Here is a 15,645-nt window from a genome sequence, read left to right as displayed (position 1 = left end):
CTTTATTTTCAAAACAATGTTGTAATGCAAATGAGATCATCAGTTTTCTGGAATGTCAGGGTATGGAAATATACAGAACTTGGTAACAAAAATCAGCACGAGTTTCTCTTTAGAATCAGACAGAAATTCTTTCAACCTTAATAAGAAATGTCTGCCAGTTTTGAATTGAAATAAAAGGACAAGTAACTTGAAAGTAGTCAGTATCTGCCAAAATTAAATGTTTGTTTTTCATTTGAAGAAAAGACTGCCAGCAAAAGCAAGTAATTCTGCAAAGGAGTAATTTTACACAGATTTTGTATCAGCTGTTTTTATGAGGTTGTCTTTAGCATTAAATCCTATCTTTCTTTAAATAGAGGCTGTGTCATATCAGTAAAAGGGATATACTAAAATATTTCAATTTGGTTGTAGGCCACATTGTAAGTGTTGGTCTGTTTTAACAGCAGAAAATGATGCAATGTTGAATTTGAAATTGTTTGCTAGCAAAACTGAAAAGTTCTTGAAATCATACTGTAAAACTCCAGCTAACATTTTAAAAATTATGTTGGTTTCCATCTTAAATTGAATACAAACTACTGAAGTTACCGAATACCAGAACACCTTTTTCATGCCAAGAGAGGACTAAGAATACCTCTGAAAATATGGGAAGAAATTAGCTCCTGGGAGAAAACATGAAAGTTCCTGTATTTTACTTGTTAGAAAAGAAAACTGAGGATCAGGAAATATTTTACAAGGTATATTCCTAAAAGCGTTTGGTTTATGACCAGCAGAACATTATTCTTGCTAAGTCAGGGCATCACAAAGTTCCTTGTACAGGCAATATTTTGATTTTGTTTTAATTTTGGATTTCTGAAGCTGTTTTTATGATACTGCATGTGCTGTTATAAGTTAAACTAGACTCTCAAAGGACTCCCATCAGGATACTGAAATGGCAAACTAAACCACAACCTGACATGTGTTTCCAGCCTCACGCAAACCATGGTAAAGAAAACATTAGGTCAGCATAACCAATCCAGCCTGCTTTGGAGTGGGAGATGGTGAAACTCCATCTATGTAAATAAGCTTTATGGCTTTCTACCAAAATGTTCTTCTTAAAATGGTTTGTGCAAGGACACCAGTTGCAACAAAAATACCTGCTGCTAAAACAGCATTCAGTAACTCATTCACCCCTGAAATTTGATTATGTTTCTTTTAAAACTCTTTACAACTTCTATAGCACGTTTGGAACTTACAAGAGGAAAAGATTTTTATAAAGGACTTGTTAGAAACTTATGTTCCTTATATTTGAAACAAGCATCAAAAGTTGAGGATATTCTACTCGTGACAGTGAGATGATGCTCTATGAGACAGCACATCTCAGCTTGCTTTTACATTGCTGTCAGAAGTAATGAGAGACACAGTCAGCAGTCCCCAGCATCCTTCAGCACACCTGAGTAGCAGCCAAACCAGAGGTGGCTTCAGTTTCTTTGTACTCCACTCACCTTCCCCAGGGAATTAACCAAGTGAGTTTTCTCTCATCACTCTTGGTTCTTCTGTGCTTCCCTGACAGTGCTGCCTTTCATCCTGGGTGCAAGCCAAGTCTTTTTGCAGGAGCTGACTGGCAAGAGCACTCCTGTTCCTTGTCACAGAGATACCTTGGAAGAAAGTGGTGCATTGTGTAACCCTCCTGGTAGTCTGCCAGCCCTTTTGAATTCCTGTCTTTCAGAGCAGTACATGTAATTTATCCTGTTACTTGCACAGTCTGGTGGATGCATTTCACACTTCCTTTAATTTGATCCTGTACCCTCATTGCCCCACTCCCATCAGTTGCCTTCCGGCTTCTAATGCACATACAGCCGATTTTAGGAACTCCTAACATTGCAGGCTGTTAATTTACTTTTTTTTTTTCTTTAGCAATTTAGGTATATTTCCCTTTATCATCTATTTTAAGCAATGAGCTACTTCTCATGGAAGGCTTTGCCCCAGGGGACAGGTGGCTTTGGGACGGGGAGATCTCTGGTGCTGGACTAAGAAGAGCAGTTGGCTGAGGCATCAGACCCCCCCCTCTCTGGGGGAGGCAGGAGCTTTCTGTCCTCAGTCTGCAAATACTGCTGCTGTTTTATAGCCAGTGTTGCTAACTCAGTAATTGTGGGGTTTCAGGTGAGGTAGGAGGAAACTTTCTGGAAAGAACTCACAGATGGTTATGAGGCTTTTCCTTTGAGGTGCTCTAGGAATGTAAAATACTGCTTGGAAAATTAATCATAGGCTCACTGCAAAAAGGGGCCTTCAGGGGCGTATTCAAACATGAGAGAGCTGGTCAGGAGCCTGGAAAGGAAGGAAGGATCACAGATGGGCAGCTGGAGGCACCTCTAACATCTGGGGCTGGACTTAGGCCTTAATGCTTGTCCTCTGGATACTGCCATGCTTGTGCTTCTCACAAATGGAGTGAGGCCACCTGGTCCCATGCTGGCGTTTTATGTAATGAAAATGTGCTACATGTGCTCAGCATACCATTTTTAAATCTTCAAAGCTTCACATAAAAATCTGTGCATGGCAAACAGAGTATTACTCCTTCAGCAAGAGCTATGTTGTCTTAGATAGGAGGACATTTGAAATATATTTTCTGAGATTTTCACTTTGCATAATTAAAGACTTTGTCTTTGGAAAGTTGAGACAAGAAAAGCTATTGCTGTGTCTTCCTGTTTCTCCCCCCATATTCTGGAATTCCTTCTGTCCCTCTTTGAATTATTGCATAATTCTCCGATGAACTAAAGAGATCATTTCAGCTGTAACCAACCTCTAAATCTTGTAATTAAGCCAAAAATTTTGAGTTATTCTTTGTAATGCTTTAATACAAATAATCACTGCTTTGAAGGTCGGATCTTGCATTTTGAAATCGGAACCTTCTACCTCTCACAAATGGTAAGAACTGTTTTCACATTGTGACACAGGTATTTGTCCTATAAATGTGTCAGCTGTTTTTTCTGACAGCAGTCATATGATGAAATGGTGTTGTTAGTTTTTAGGTGTTTAAGATGTGTGTATTCAATAGTAAAACTATTGTTAATATAATAATATGTAATAGAATAATAAATAATAATATAATTAATAAAATATAAAGTCAACAATTTTATTCTGTGTGATTTTTATGAGAAAAGATGACTACTCTTAAATTGTGTGCTGTGTGATTTTTAGGAGCAAGTGTCCATAGATGGTTTTTCCATAGCTAAATATAGTCAGTGGGGCATTTGTTGTGCCCCAGTAAATGAGCACCAGCCCAGCTAAACCAGTTGTGGGTCACAACCCTTTGGGTTGTGATCATGCTGAGTCCTGTAAATGAGGCATTTTTGAGTTACTGGTAATCACGTAATTGGAAATGTTGACAGAGAATCCACAAGCAGGAAGACTGGTGTTTGGTATTGAATAATTGGTTAATATCCTTTCCTCCTAGTCAGCATTATACTGATACCTCAGACGTACTCTTAGAAGTGGCTCTACAGGTGGAATATTAAATTGAATACTGTACTGAGTGTAAATCAGGATGAGCTTTGGCACTGTTATCCCATAGTCTGGATCTTGCATCTTAGTTTTCCTGTGGATTTCAAGTTCTTATAACCTTTTGTCATAAAAATTCAGTTGTATTGTTGATACAGAAGATACAGTTCAGAAACACTTGCCAGTTCAGGAAGTTTTTTTTATGTATGTTCCTTATATTTCATGAAGAGTATTTGAAGTGTGCATCCAACTTTTATTTGGTTTCTTGAAATGCTGCCTGCTTTTTTTTTTTCCCTTTTTTATTATTTCTAAAGCTGTGCCTAAGTTCTACAAAGATTTGCATAATGTCTTTTTACCTTCCAGGTCTGAACCCAGGTATGTTGCTGCTTTTTTGTATACATGATGTTAACTATTTTATTTGCAGACAGTGTGCTAGCTCCAGGTTAAGAGTACACCTCCAGTGTGCTGGAGGTGCATTCCAAGTCTTATTAGTAAAACTTTATTTCTCCCCATGTGTTATTGATTCTTTTTCAATCATCTGCTGAGCTGTATAAATACCAACAAGGGTTACTATAATTTGATGGTAAAATCTCTGGGTTGGCTTTGCTTAAAATGAAACATATGTTTGAGTTTTATTTCAATTGACATTTCAGAAATTTTACTTCACTTCCAAGGTGCTTGTGGAAATTCTTCATGGTGTAAGAAATTCAAGCTTTAATCCTTAGTATTACTTTTTGAAGAATATTGCTAGGTGGTTTTTTTTTTTTTTTTTTGTAGTTCTGTGTAAAATGCAGGCTCTAAATAGCTGTCTAATGGCCCCAGAACCTTCAGAATAGCCCTAGCAAATTTTACCAAAGACATTCTGTTAAAAGTTACATTCTCAATTGTTACTCTGTCATCTTACTAAAAGCTTAACAAGATAAATAAATTGGAACATGAATTCAATACTTATCTGGAGTAATGCAATTCTGAAATAGGAAAACTGGCCAAGATACCACTAAATATATGTCAGATATATAGCTTTTAGGTGAAGAAGCTGAAAGAATTCCGGTAAAGAAATGCATACAAACATCTGTAAGTTCTCTGTAGAAGCCAGAGGACTGGACAGTTGTGTGTCTCAGAAATATAAGGTGCTTCATAAAGAAGTGGGTCAAGAGCAAGACATGTACTGCTCAAATAACCTGGGGTAAATCCAAGGAGCAGGCTATGTTTTAGTGTAGTATTACTCATCTTGCTGGCTCTGACACACAAGACAGAGTTTATTTTATTCTTGCCAAATGTCAAACATCTGTCTTGATCTCAGGAATTAGTGCCATTCCCTGACATTATATACCTTTCCTTGGAATGTCACCCTGGCTTTGGGCACTCAGCTGCTCTAACTCAGGTGAAGATGCGATTGGAGTGGGAAAGTCACACCACTGACCTTCAGATGTTTTAACTTGGGCTTCCTGTACAGCCTGTCCTGAGAAACACTCAGAATGGATTCAGGCCTATGTTAAATTCTTGTTCTGGAAGTGCACTTAAACTACATGGTACAGCTAAGCTATGTAATTGTATCCCAGATTACCCTTTGGAGGTGTTCTGGTTTGAAAGCAAAACCAGTGAGAGACTCCAAGTCAGAAATACAATTTATTGGGAAAAGGGAAAAAACCAAAAATACGTGCAATGATACAAAAGGAAGACCACTGACAAAGTCAGAATACAGCCTGACACCCCTTTGGCCAGTGTGCTGGTAGCAGTCCAAATTGGAGTGGCTGCTGTCCTCTTGGAATTGCAGATGCGGTTGCTGTGTCTTCTCAGTAACCTGTGGAAAGGCTGCCTCTCTGTCTAGAAAGCCCCAGTTTTATCCAGGTGGGAATGCCTAGCTCCTCCCCCCTGGGCGGTGCATCTCACAACGGGCTGATGTTATTCTGAGTCATGAGGTGTGTCCTTAATCACCTGTTAAACGGAACTGGCTCCTGAGAGTGTTATCTCTGAGTCATGTGGCAAGACATTGATGGGCCTATTAACAGGAGATAAGGAAAAGTGCCCAGAGGCAGCTACTACTCAGATGGTAATAGGAAACGTCGTGGTGCTCCAATCTCGGACAGGAGGAGCCTTGCTTTCTTCCTTTCTTCCCTAGCCTCTTAGCTTAGATGTCAAAATGAATGTCTAGTTGTGGGTAACAGTTTTGTCTAGTTTTGGTTATCCTACAGCATGATAAAAGGGCAAGACATTGAGAAAACCAATTTCTTAACCAGTGACGTACCTTTAAAGGACTGGCAAATAATGATTCTTTGACAATAGGAAATGGCCAGGGCTTACATTTTACTGTATTACCAGCTGGACATTGGCCATCCTGGAGGAAAAACAAACAGAAGGCATAGAGCTTAATGCATGCTAGACAACTGGCCTGCATAAAACAAAAACACAGTCCTGAATAGAAGAGTCTGCATTTGTACCATGCAACTGGACTGCAGTGCTCCTTGCAGCCCTTGCAGAGAAACACAGTCTTCTTCACTCAAAGTGAAGAAGATGAAAGGCTATGAAAACTCATGAAGTCTCAATTCTTCTCAAAGGGTGGATTAATGAGCAGTATAATTTTTTTGACACATTCTAATGCCATTATTTTTAGCCAAATTGTCCAGTAGATCCTGTGGCCAAACAGATGCTGGGGCAGCAGAAGAGCAGGCAGAAATGCTGGTGGGACAGGAGGGCAGGGCTGCTTCTCTTGTCTTAGGCAGTGTTGGAAAGACTGAACTGTTTGTAAAGTTGCATGTTTGGCAATTCTTCAGCAAGGACTTGAATGTGCAGGTGCCTGCCAGGATTGCAGCCTTTGAGCATATCCAGACTTGCAGAGTTAGAAGAGTGTTTCTGAAGGTAGTTTAACATCTTGTTCTCAATTTGATGCTGCCCTGCCTGATGTTGTCACAACATGCTGCAGTAAAGGATAAGCAGAATTTTGAAATGGGACAGGCTTCCTTACTGAAACTTTGCTCACAGCTGAAATCTGAAGAAACGGAAAAGTTGAGTGCGACTAAGTACTGGCTGATCTGACCATCAGTAGTCAGAATAAACCCTGTTTTGCAAAAATTGAGAGGTAAATGGTGAAATTCCATTGTTGCTAATTCACTTTTGTGCATCTGAATTTTCCTGTCATGTTTAAACATATTATAGGATCTGACTTCAGTTTTAGTCAGGTGCTTTGTACGGTGCTGCCAAGTACTGTCATACTGCCTCACTTCATTGTGTATGTGGATCACTGAAGAACACACATACATTTAAAAATTACTGTGAGATCCTTCTATGTGAAAGGCATTATAAAAGGGAGATAATTACTTCAACATTTGATCCAGATATTCTATATAAAGCACATTTTGGCATTATAAAAATAACCAAAACTTTTTAAAATCTGTGTGGAAGAGAGGAATCCTTTTTATTTTTAAGGATAATATTAGTATAAAATCCAAAATTAGTCATACTCTAACTTATTTCTAACTTGGTGACTCATGCTCTTGGCAAACTAATTATCCAAGACAAGTGACTCAGAAATAGATGCTATAGATTTATGGCTATTGCTGTTACAACTAAACATGAGGCATGATTTTGGGTGTATAAAAATGTAGCTATATCCTGCAATCTATGCCATAGTGCTGGTTGAGGGCATATTATGTATGCAGATTTCTTCCATCTGATGTGTTTTTTTTCCTTTTGAGGTAGGATGGTGTAGCTGGCTTCTGGGTATCTGAAGCAGCCATGGACACCAAGAATCTCAGGAATATATTTGGACAAGCAAAATTTAATCTGGTATGTATTTCTTTCCATCCAGGAATGCTCCTCATCACAGGAGCATTTATCTGATTACAGTTTTCACTTCAGATTCTTAATAAATAGTTTGATGAATATTATTGATGAATATTATTGATTGAGAATATTGATCTGGAGATGATGGGAAGATTCCTGCCATATTTCCTTGGGATTAATGTAGTACCAGACTGTTAGCTGTAATCCTCTCTCTGTTTTGTTTCTTTTTCTTTCCATGCCCTCCCCGCTCCTCCTTGGCTGCAGCTGTAAAGTACTAGCACAATGCAGGTGTGATCTGATGAAACTACAACTAATGCCAATGCCTGCCTATGATGGGAAGAGAACCCAGACTATAAACTCGGGATTTCTGGCCTCTTAATAGGCAAGTCTTTTGCTAGTCTTTCCCTTTCCCCACCATCAGTTCCCTTAGTTTCTGTTCTTCCTCTGTATTATTAACTCATATTGAAGTTCAGTGTTACTGTTTCCTGGGAACTCAGTTTCATTTGGGTGTACATACAGTCTAAAGAAGTCACATGTTACCTCCATGGTGGGAGTTCATCCTGCAACAAAAATGGAAAACAGTTTTGTTTTAATAGTTCTGAATGATTTTCAGCTGAAGCAATGAAAAGGAAAGTCAGGCATATTTTAGTGCAAAGCTCATGTTTCTCAACTATGATTTTTAAATTGAGAATTTAAGTTTATAGTAACATTTGAAATTAATCATAATTATTGCAGATACCTATACAGCCTTATTCTCAGAAAGTAGGCTATTTGTTAGAATAGCTGAAATGATTCCTGTAGCGAGACAGGAGAAATGTCTTAAGCAAGCTGCACTGAATAGTAGTTTGTATTCTCTTTGTTTTGTTGTGTTGTAAGTATAGCGGACAACAGATGAAATAATTATTGACGCAGAGAATAACACAAATCATGTCAAACAGGGACTTCAAACACCGTGCTTTGAGGTCAATTACCTGTGTGCCTGGAACTTTGATCACGCTGGTAATGGCCAGATGACATAACTTGGGTGGATGTACAAGCAAAGATAAATAGGCAGCTTTTCACTGAATTTTCAAGCAGAACAAGAAATGTCAGTGAAAACGTGTGTTTCTAATATGCTCAAGGAATTTCAACAAAGGAAGCTAATACTGATGAATTAATTTGCTGAAACTGCAACCAAGGGAGTTTGTTTGTTTGGTATTCAAACTTAAATGGATCCTGTTTCCAATAAACAGCATGAAAGGGGAGCATTTCCAGGGCACTGCCATGCCAAATGGAAGACGGCTTGTTCGCTGCCTGATGAAATGTAAGTTTGACTGCTAGTCAGCCTGCCTAATGCACTGCTAGATTAATAGCCAATTTTCTTGACAATGCAGCTTCTCAGTTCAGTTCTGGGGAACTGAAGCTGTTTCCTAATTTCTTTTTTAAAGAAAATTAAGATACTCCAATGTTTTTCAAATAGAAGTCTTTCAGATTTCCATTTCAGCACTGACCCTGCCTAGGCAAATGAGTTAAATATCTGAGAATGACTCTGGAATTCTGCTATTAAATTTTTCAGTTGAGGGGCATGGACATTAAAATTTCTGGTTTGGGCCAAACTTATCCAAATACAGCTTTCATTTTGGAAGTGAGAACTGTCTGCAAGTCCTTTCTCAGCTCTCTTGCTACTTCTTATTTTAGAATTGTTCCTTTTTTTTTTTTTCTTTAAGTGGAAGGTGAGAAGAGCAGTAATTCACAGTTCGTAAAGGGTTTGAAGATCTGTGTGCACAGAGCACTATGTAGGTGAAAATTATTTAAACTCAGAACTATGTTTTGTCTTCTTCCTTTTTCCTTATGTCAGTCTATGCTGTGACTGCTTATAATCAAATCTAAACTTGGTTGGTGATTAGGGGTGGTGACTTTTGGGATTTTTGTTTTAATCACAGACTTTCTAGTTCACCGAAATTATGTTGTTTTTTTTTTTTTGTGTGTGTGTGTCTGTGTTTTGGTTTTTTGTTTGGTTGGTTTTTGTTTGGTTGGTTTTGGTTTTTTGTTTGGTTCCCCCTTTTCTTCTAAGAGGAAATGGAATGAAGATAAGAGACATGTCTCCTCTGGTATATTAATTAAATTTTATAAATGAAGAAAAAGCAAATCAGTTGGTGCTTACTACTTTTAGAGCAGCCAGGAAAAAAATATGAGAGTTAGATATCTTTGCTGCATGTGTTCTGTTTTCAGTGAATATAAAAAGGTTTCATAAACTGAAGAAAACGTCTCTTTGTGTCCTGTTTTACAGGAGGTACACAATGCTTTTTTTTTCTCATTTGATGTTCGAGATCACTGGCACCAAAAGAAGTGGTAGCTTTTTTATCTAACATCCATGTCAAAATTAAGGATAAATACAATAGATTTGGTTATCAGTGTTCATGAGATCAAGGAGTCTGATTTACCATTTTGGGTTGAAAAGAACAATAAATGTGTATAATCAGAACTTTAAATGTGAGTGAGTGTCAAAGTAACATCCCAGGGTGTTATGCCATATGTTACAAGATACAAAATCTTTTGTGCTCCATGGTACTTGGCATATATTTCTTAGACACTTCCATGTTAATAATTGAGCCAAAGAACTTGTTTTGATCACCCGTATGGTATCTTTGAGTTTTAAATTTCCATTAGACCAAGCATATGTTTGTATTAGATATGTTTTATTACAAAAAACAAATATTTTGGTGACACTAAGATCCCTGCAGTGAAATACAAATCACCTCCTATGCAGAAGAGCCCCTGAAAGTTCCTTTCAATGGTTGAGGTTTTTTCACAATATATCTAATGAAAAAACAGGAGTCTATAATTACAGTGCTGGTATTCTTTTTTAGTGTACACATAGTTTGTATTGACCTTTTGAAAACCTGAAAGGTCTAAATTGGCCTCTTGAACATAATAAAATGCACACCACAGAACATACTTTAAGGTAAATATTCGGGGAATATTCAGAAGATATAACTATAGCAAACCCATTCAATGCTAGCATAAGGTTGTTTCCCTTTTTTGTTACCAGGTAGTTGGAGTGTTTAAGGATAAATTTGTCATTTGTAGCATAGCTCCTTCCTACAAAAAACTGAATTACAAAGGTATTTTTAAAAATATTAGCATTTGTTTATTATTGTCTCTGATTTCAACTTAAACTCACAAGGACATAATAATATTTTTTTAGCCTAAACAGATCTTTGGTTTATCTTTCTGAAAGCACATATTCTACTAAATTTTTAGCTCCAGATGAGTTGTGTTATTTGGACTTAAACCCTGTGCTTAAATGTTCTCTTAGACATAATGCTTCCTTGCTACTGCAGAAATACTAAAGGTGTGGTGTGTTTCCATTTTACACCAATTCCCATCCCTGGGCTAGTTTAGAAGAAGGAAAATTAAACCTCTGTGTCCTTTCTAGGCTCTGATGGAACTGTGTGTTCCCTCCTGAGTTAGAGGAGTAAGCCAGTTTTGTCTGCATTGGAGGTTATGTGTGTGCAGTTAGAATAGTTTAAAGAGATGCTTTTTTTATCTCTTCAAACACAGGCATGGGAAATCTGATTCCCTCTGATTCCCTGTTGTTACCTGATTAATTTTCATTAATATCCATGGAAATTTCCTGTCAGCATTTAAGCTCTGGGAGTACAGAGCAATGCAAGTAAAAAGTCTCTTGTGCAGCTGTTGATAGGAGAACCAGTTTCTCTTCCTCTTCAGATGTGGCAGTGCTGAATAAGGATGAGGTAGTCTTTTGTACTTGGCAGCCATTCATTATTTCAAAGTGCTTGTTTTGAAACTATCACTTACCTCCTGATTGCATTGTGAAGGACCACATGAAAATGCTGAGTTGAAAAGAAAGTGAAGACATTCAGCTGAGCAAAACCAGTATGTACACATACATGAGGGTAATTGTCTGTGGGGGAACAGTCAGGAGCAAAGGCCATTGTTTTCTCTACTAAGTGCTCTGCCACTTGTTGCAATAATTTATTTTTTCTTATAATGATGAACATTATTTCTCAATCAGTGGGTTGTGAACTTGCGTGTTTTCCAATCACATTTTGTATATTTAAGTTTGATAGTTTAAGATAAGCAGCAGTACACTGAGCCAAATACTTGGGTACAAGGTAGACTTTATGGGGCAAAGGAGAGTGCATTGGAAATTAGGTTTTTAGCTTTTTTACATACCTAAGAGTCCATTACATGTTTGTTTTCTTTCTAAAAAAGTTCTCTGCAGAATATAAACTGTGGCATGGGAAAAAAAATTATTCACCTCCAACAGCTGCTTTATTTTCACAAAGAAATAATGAAGGACCCTAAATGCTATACATGTTGGGAATTTTATTTGAAATGTCTGAACTAAGGCACTTACATTTTCTGTTTCCTGTAAAAGAAGAGCACCAACAGCTCTTTAACTGCCGGGGATCAGTTAAAGTTGGAGAGAGTAAGTGTGAACTAAGTTATAATTATCCAGTTGGACATAGAAACAGAGGTATTGGCAGGGAAGGCTTTAGAGAGAAGGTTATCACTGCTTTGTGACTGCGGCATGTTTTTTTTCAGTTGGGATGAAAGACAGCAACCACAATCCCTAATCTCATCTCAGAACTGCCAGAGGAGAACTGTAGAAACTACTCGGACTGCTGCAAAGTCTGGCCAGAAGGATGGGCAAGATGGTAAGACCAACCTATACCTATGTACTCTTCTGACCCTTATTCCCTAGTCTTGGCTGTTGTTAGATCTGTAAGTCGTCTGTTACACAGGCAGATAATGATTGGAGGAGGGGGAACAGAGGAGGGCGTTACATTAGGTGTTAGGAAGAAATTCTCTACTCAGAGGATAGTGGGGCACTGGAAAAGGTTGTCCAAACAAATTGTGGGTACCCCATTCCTGGGAGCGTTTAAGCCAGATTGAATGGGGCCATGAGCAGCCTGATCTGGTGGGTGGTGTCCCTCTACGTGGCAGGGGTTTGGAACTACATGGTGGTTAAGGTCCCTTCCACCCCAAACAATTTTGTGTCCTAGTCCAGACAAGATTCCAGGTAGCGTTCATGCTGCCTTGCCTGGCCACTGAGCTTGGCACTTGGGCTAGGAGAGCGATCTATTTATCATCAACAAAGAGAAAGAGCATTCCTCCTCAGGGCTGTTCAGACTGCCAAAGCAACGTTCCAGTTGAGGCAGAGTGCCTTTTTCTGTGTTTGTCTCCCTTGATGAAAGACAGGGGGAGATGAGCTTTCCCTCTATGCAGGGCTTTTCTTCATGACACCAACAGCTGTTCTTTAAGTGCCACAGAAGGCATAATTGAAAGAAGCCTGTACTAATAGGTGGGTGAAAAGGGAAGGAATGGATGGTCTCAATATGATCTTCCTTGGCCTCAATCAGACAAAGATTTAGGCATATGACTAAATTTATGCCATTCATTTCCTCTGTCATTTGCAGTCAGTTTCCCCTCTCTGATGCATTAGTGTTTGGGGGAAGCAGAATTCTCATGTGAGCTAGCTGTTGTCATAGTAAGACTTCCTTAGCTTTCCTGAGTCACACCAATAATTCCAGAGGTCCATTTTTAAGTACTCTGACATTGCACTTTCCAGGTAAGAATTTTACACAGTTTTAGGGTTGTTTTGTCCCATTTGATTTACACATCTATCACTTGTCATTATATAATTATGTTATACTGCTGGTCTTCTAGCCCTGCAATTTATGAGAAAAATAACTTGAAAAAATATGTGTCTACCAAAAGTCCTGCATACACCAAAACAGTATGGGTTTTTTTCCAGTTCTGAAGAGAAATTGAGAAGAAATACCAGACTTTCAGACTTGGCACTTTCTATTTGATATGTGCAATATGTGAATATACCTAAAACAAATCAACAGTATCTTTTTTTTTTTTTTTTAATGAGGAATGTTCTAAATAGTTTATTCTGCTTTACTGTATTTGATTTATTTCAAAGAGGAAAAATTAAGTAAGAACTAGTGTACTGGCCTGCAATATAGAAACAGGATAAACATGGAAATAATTTGTATAGAAATATAAGCAGGAATGGCAGAGTGCCAGCAGCTGCTTGAATAGAAATCCTAAGGCAGCTATAGCAGAAGTCTCTTTCCTTACATTCTTTGCATTGCATAAAGCAGTCTGTGTAGTTTGAGAAGATTTGTGCATGTGTCTCGTTACCACTTCTCTCCAGAATATGACCAAACCTTTATAGCTGGTTAGCTTTGAATTAAATAACATCACTGGTGCTCTGTAAAATCTTTTCTTGGTTGTTGTTTTTGGATAACAGCTTTACATGTGGACTGCACCTGTTTGATACTTATTTTAGCTTCTAGATACAGGAGTCCCATGGAATGAAGGAGGGAGATACAACGCTCAGAGGCTCCTAAAAAATTTCAGGCCAGGCTGCCTGAAGATAATATGCGTGAAAAGGTGGTGTGTTTGTTTGTTTGTTTTTCCAGTTCCATTGGTTTTGAAACTGTAACACCTGGAGCACAGCACTTCTGATCCATGACAGAGTATCCTAACTGCAAGGGAGTCAATAATTTGCTGAAACTGACAGAGAGAATTACACACTGCCCTCTGTGTTTATAAACAAATAAAAAGAGGTGGGAGAAAGCTGAGTGTCTGAAGCACAGGCAGATATGGAATAATCCATGAAGTGTTGACTGTGCAAATATATAATATACAGTGAATCAGTACAGCAGACTTGTTCAGTGATGTAAGGTCGTTTGTATCTTGGATTGTTGAGCATACAATGTGTTTGTAGTCCTTTTCCCACCTGATCGCTGGCTTACAGTGAGAAAATATTTTAAAATACAAACTAGGAGCTTCCACCTGCTTCAGTTGAAGAAGAAAGACAGAAATATGGAGTAAATGTTTATTGTGCAAGAACTGAAATCATCCTTGACTTTGTTTGTCAATATTGCACCTAGATTCTATTTAGATTGTCTTGCAAGTTTAACTGAAAACTGATCTGGCAAACAGGGTTTGTTTAGAAAGCTAGGGTAAAAGGAAGAGAAAACCTTTACTTTAGTTGCACAAGGTGTTAGAAACTTCAATTGTAATACATGCCATGACTTCATTGACAGATTTTACATGTTCCAATCCACTTCTGTCTGTGGCATAATTGTGCAGAATTAGCAGCAAAATGTTAGGGAAATACTTAATTAGAAATAAAGGATTGGAAGGAACTTCAGAAAGGTGCCTTCTCCTTGCTTCAAGTCTGGCTTGGTTCTACATAAACCATTACCATTTGTCCACAGATACTTAGCTTCTTCTAAAAACATGCCACCAATGAACAGTCAAGGCTTCCAGTTCGGTCTAATCCTTGTCTAAGTTCATGCTAGGAAATGTCTGCCTCCAGTGTAAAGTAAATTTCCCTTCCTGCAGTTGCAACTTACGAATTTTCTTATTTCTCAACAACTGTGATGATTTCCTTTGCTGCTACCTGTTCCAGAATGTATACCCCTTGAAATCTTTCATTTCACAGACTAAAACTTGATGTTTTCATTTCATTCTGTTTGTTATTCCAAAGGTTTCTTAGAAGCCTAAAATTTGACACAGTACTTGAGTACAGTATTCCAGTGAGTCAGTGGAAGGACTATTCTTCTAGCAGAATAAAATTTAAGTGTGTAATTAAAGGTGCTATTGCTTTTATTGGAGTAAAGTAAAAAGTTGTCACCTTTCAGCTGAGATACAGTAACTGCTCATGTGTCGGCTCCCAGCAAATGCAGAGATAAACAGGTTTGATCTCCTGTTCCATATTGGGCTGGCTGTATGTGCAGTCAGTTTCTGTGAGAAGGGACAACTGTTACCAGCTGGGGACAGTAGCAGCAAGGATTCCTCATGCCCCAAGAGGTTAGACTTGACAATTTCATGAAGTGTACCCAGCCAGCTGCCTAGATCTGCTGTTAAATGACGAAGGTCTGTGCCAGTCCAGGCAGCAGCCTCTGCTTTGTAGTTTAAACATAATCCGGTAAATTAGGGACTTCTCAAGGAATTCCACTGTTTTGGAAGCAATAAGCCCCCATGTAGCAGTAAATGTTTGTAGTCTGTCTTCCTTGTTACCCTCTTCAGGACAATTGCTTTGGGGCTGTTAATTACCAGTGCTTATGCATGAGAATATTAAGAAAATTCTAAGTATTTAAATAATCTTCAGAATATTACTTGCAAGCTTTTAGGAAGAAAATTTTACTTTGTTCTCAAACAGTCTTTCTTCATTTTCCCCAACTTGGTGAGCATGTTTTTCTGTTGCTTGCTCCCAGTTACCTAAACATAATGTTCTGGTCCCAGCCAAGAAGTGGAGAGAATGCCAGATTACCTCCCATGAAGCAGTTTCTTAATGCTGTACTCCTTTCTGGAGGCAGTTATAATAGTTCTGAATTCTTGGTATGAGTTTTACCATGGAGG

The 15,645-nt window shown here is 38.3% G+C and overlaps 1 protein-coding gene across 2 annotated transcripts in view; it reads left to right on the top strand.

Moving 5' to 3' along the window:
* The first annotated feature begins 600 nt into the window (after window positions 1-600).
* PANK1 (pantothenate kinase 1) overlaps window positions 601-15,645 on the top strand; it is a 41,873-nt gene continuing 26,828 nt past the window's right edge. Inside the window, exons 1-4 of one of the 2 annotated variants that reach the window (XM_077784632.1) lie at window positions 601-731; window positions 7,171-7,257; window positions 8,487-8,557; window positions 11,806-11,918. In XM_077784632.1, the coding sequence (XP_077640758.1) occupies window positions 669-731; window positions 7,171-7,257; window positions 8,487-8,557; window positions 11,806-11,918 (334 nt within the window). In that variant the 5' untranslated portion in view covers window positions 601-668. Of the gene's footprint in view, window positions 732-7,170; window positions 7,258-8,282; window positions 8,558-11,805; window positions 11,919-15,645 lie in introns of those variants that run through there. The other variant, XM_021539422.2, reaches the window with a different exon arrangement.

This window comes from Lonchura striata, chromosome 7 (genome assembly GCF_046129695.1).
Source record: "Lonchura striata isolate bLonStr1 chromosome 7, bLonStr1.mat, whole genome shotgun sequence".
Classification (NCBI taxonomy): domain Eukaryota; kingdom Metazoa; phylum Chordata; class Aves; order Passeriformes; family Estrildidae; genus Lonchura; species Lonchura striata.
The sequence above is the reverse complement of the archived record's forward strand: the minus strand, read 5'-3'. Positions and strand labels throughout refer to the sequence as shown.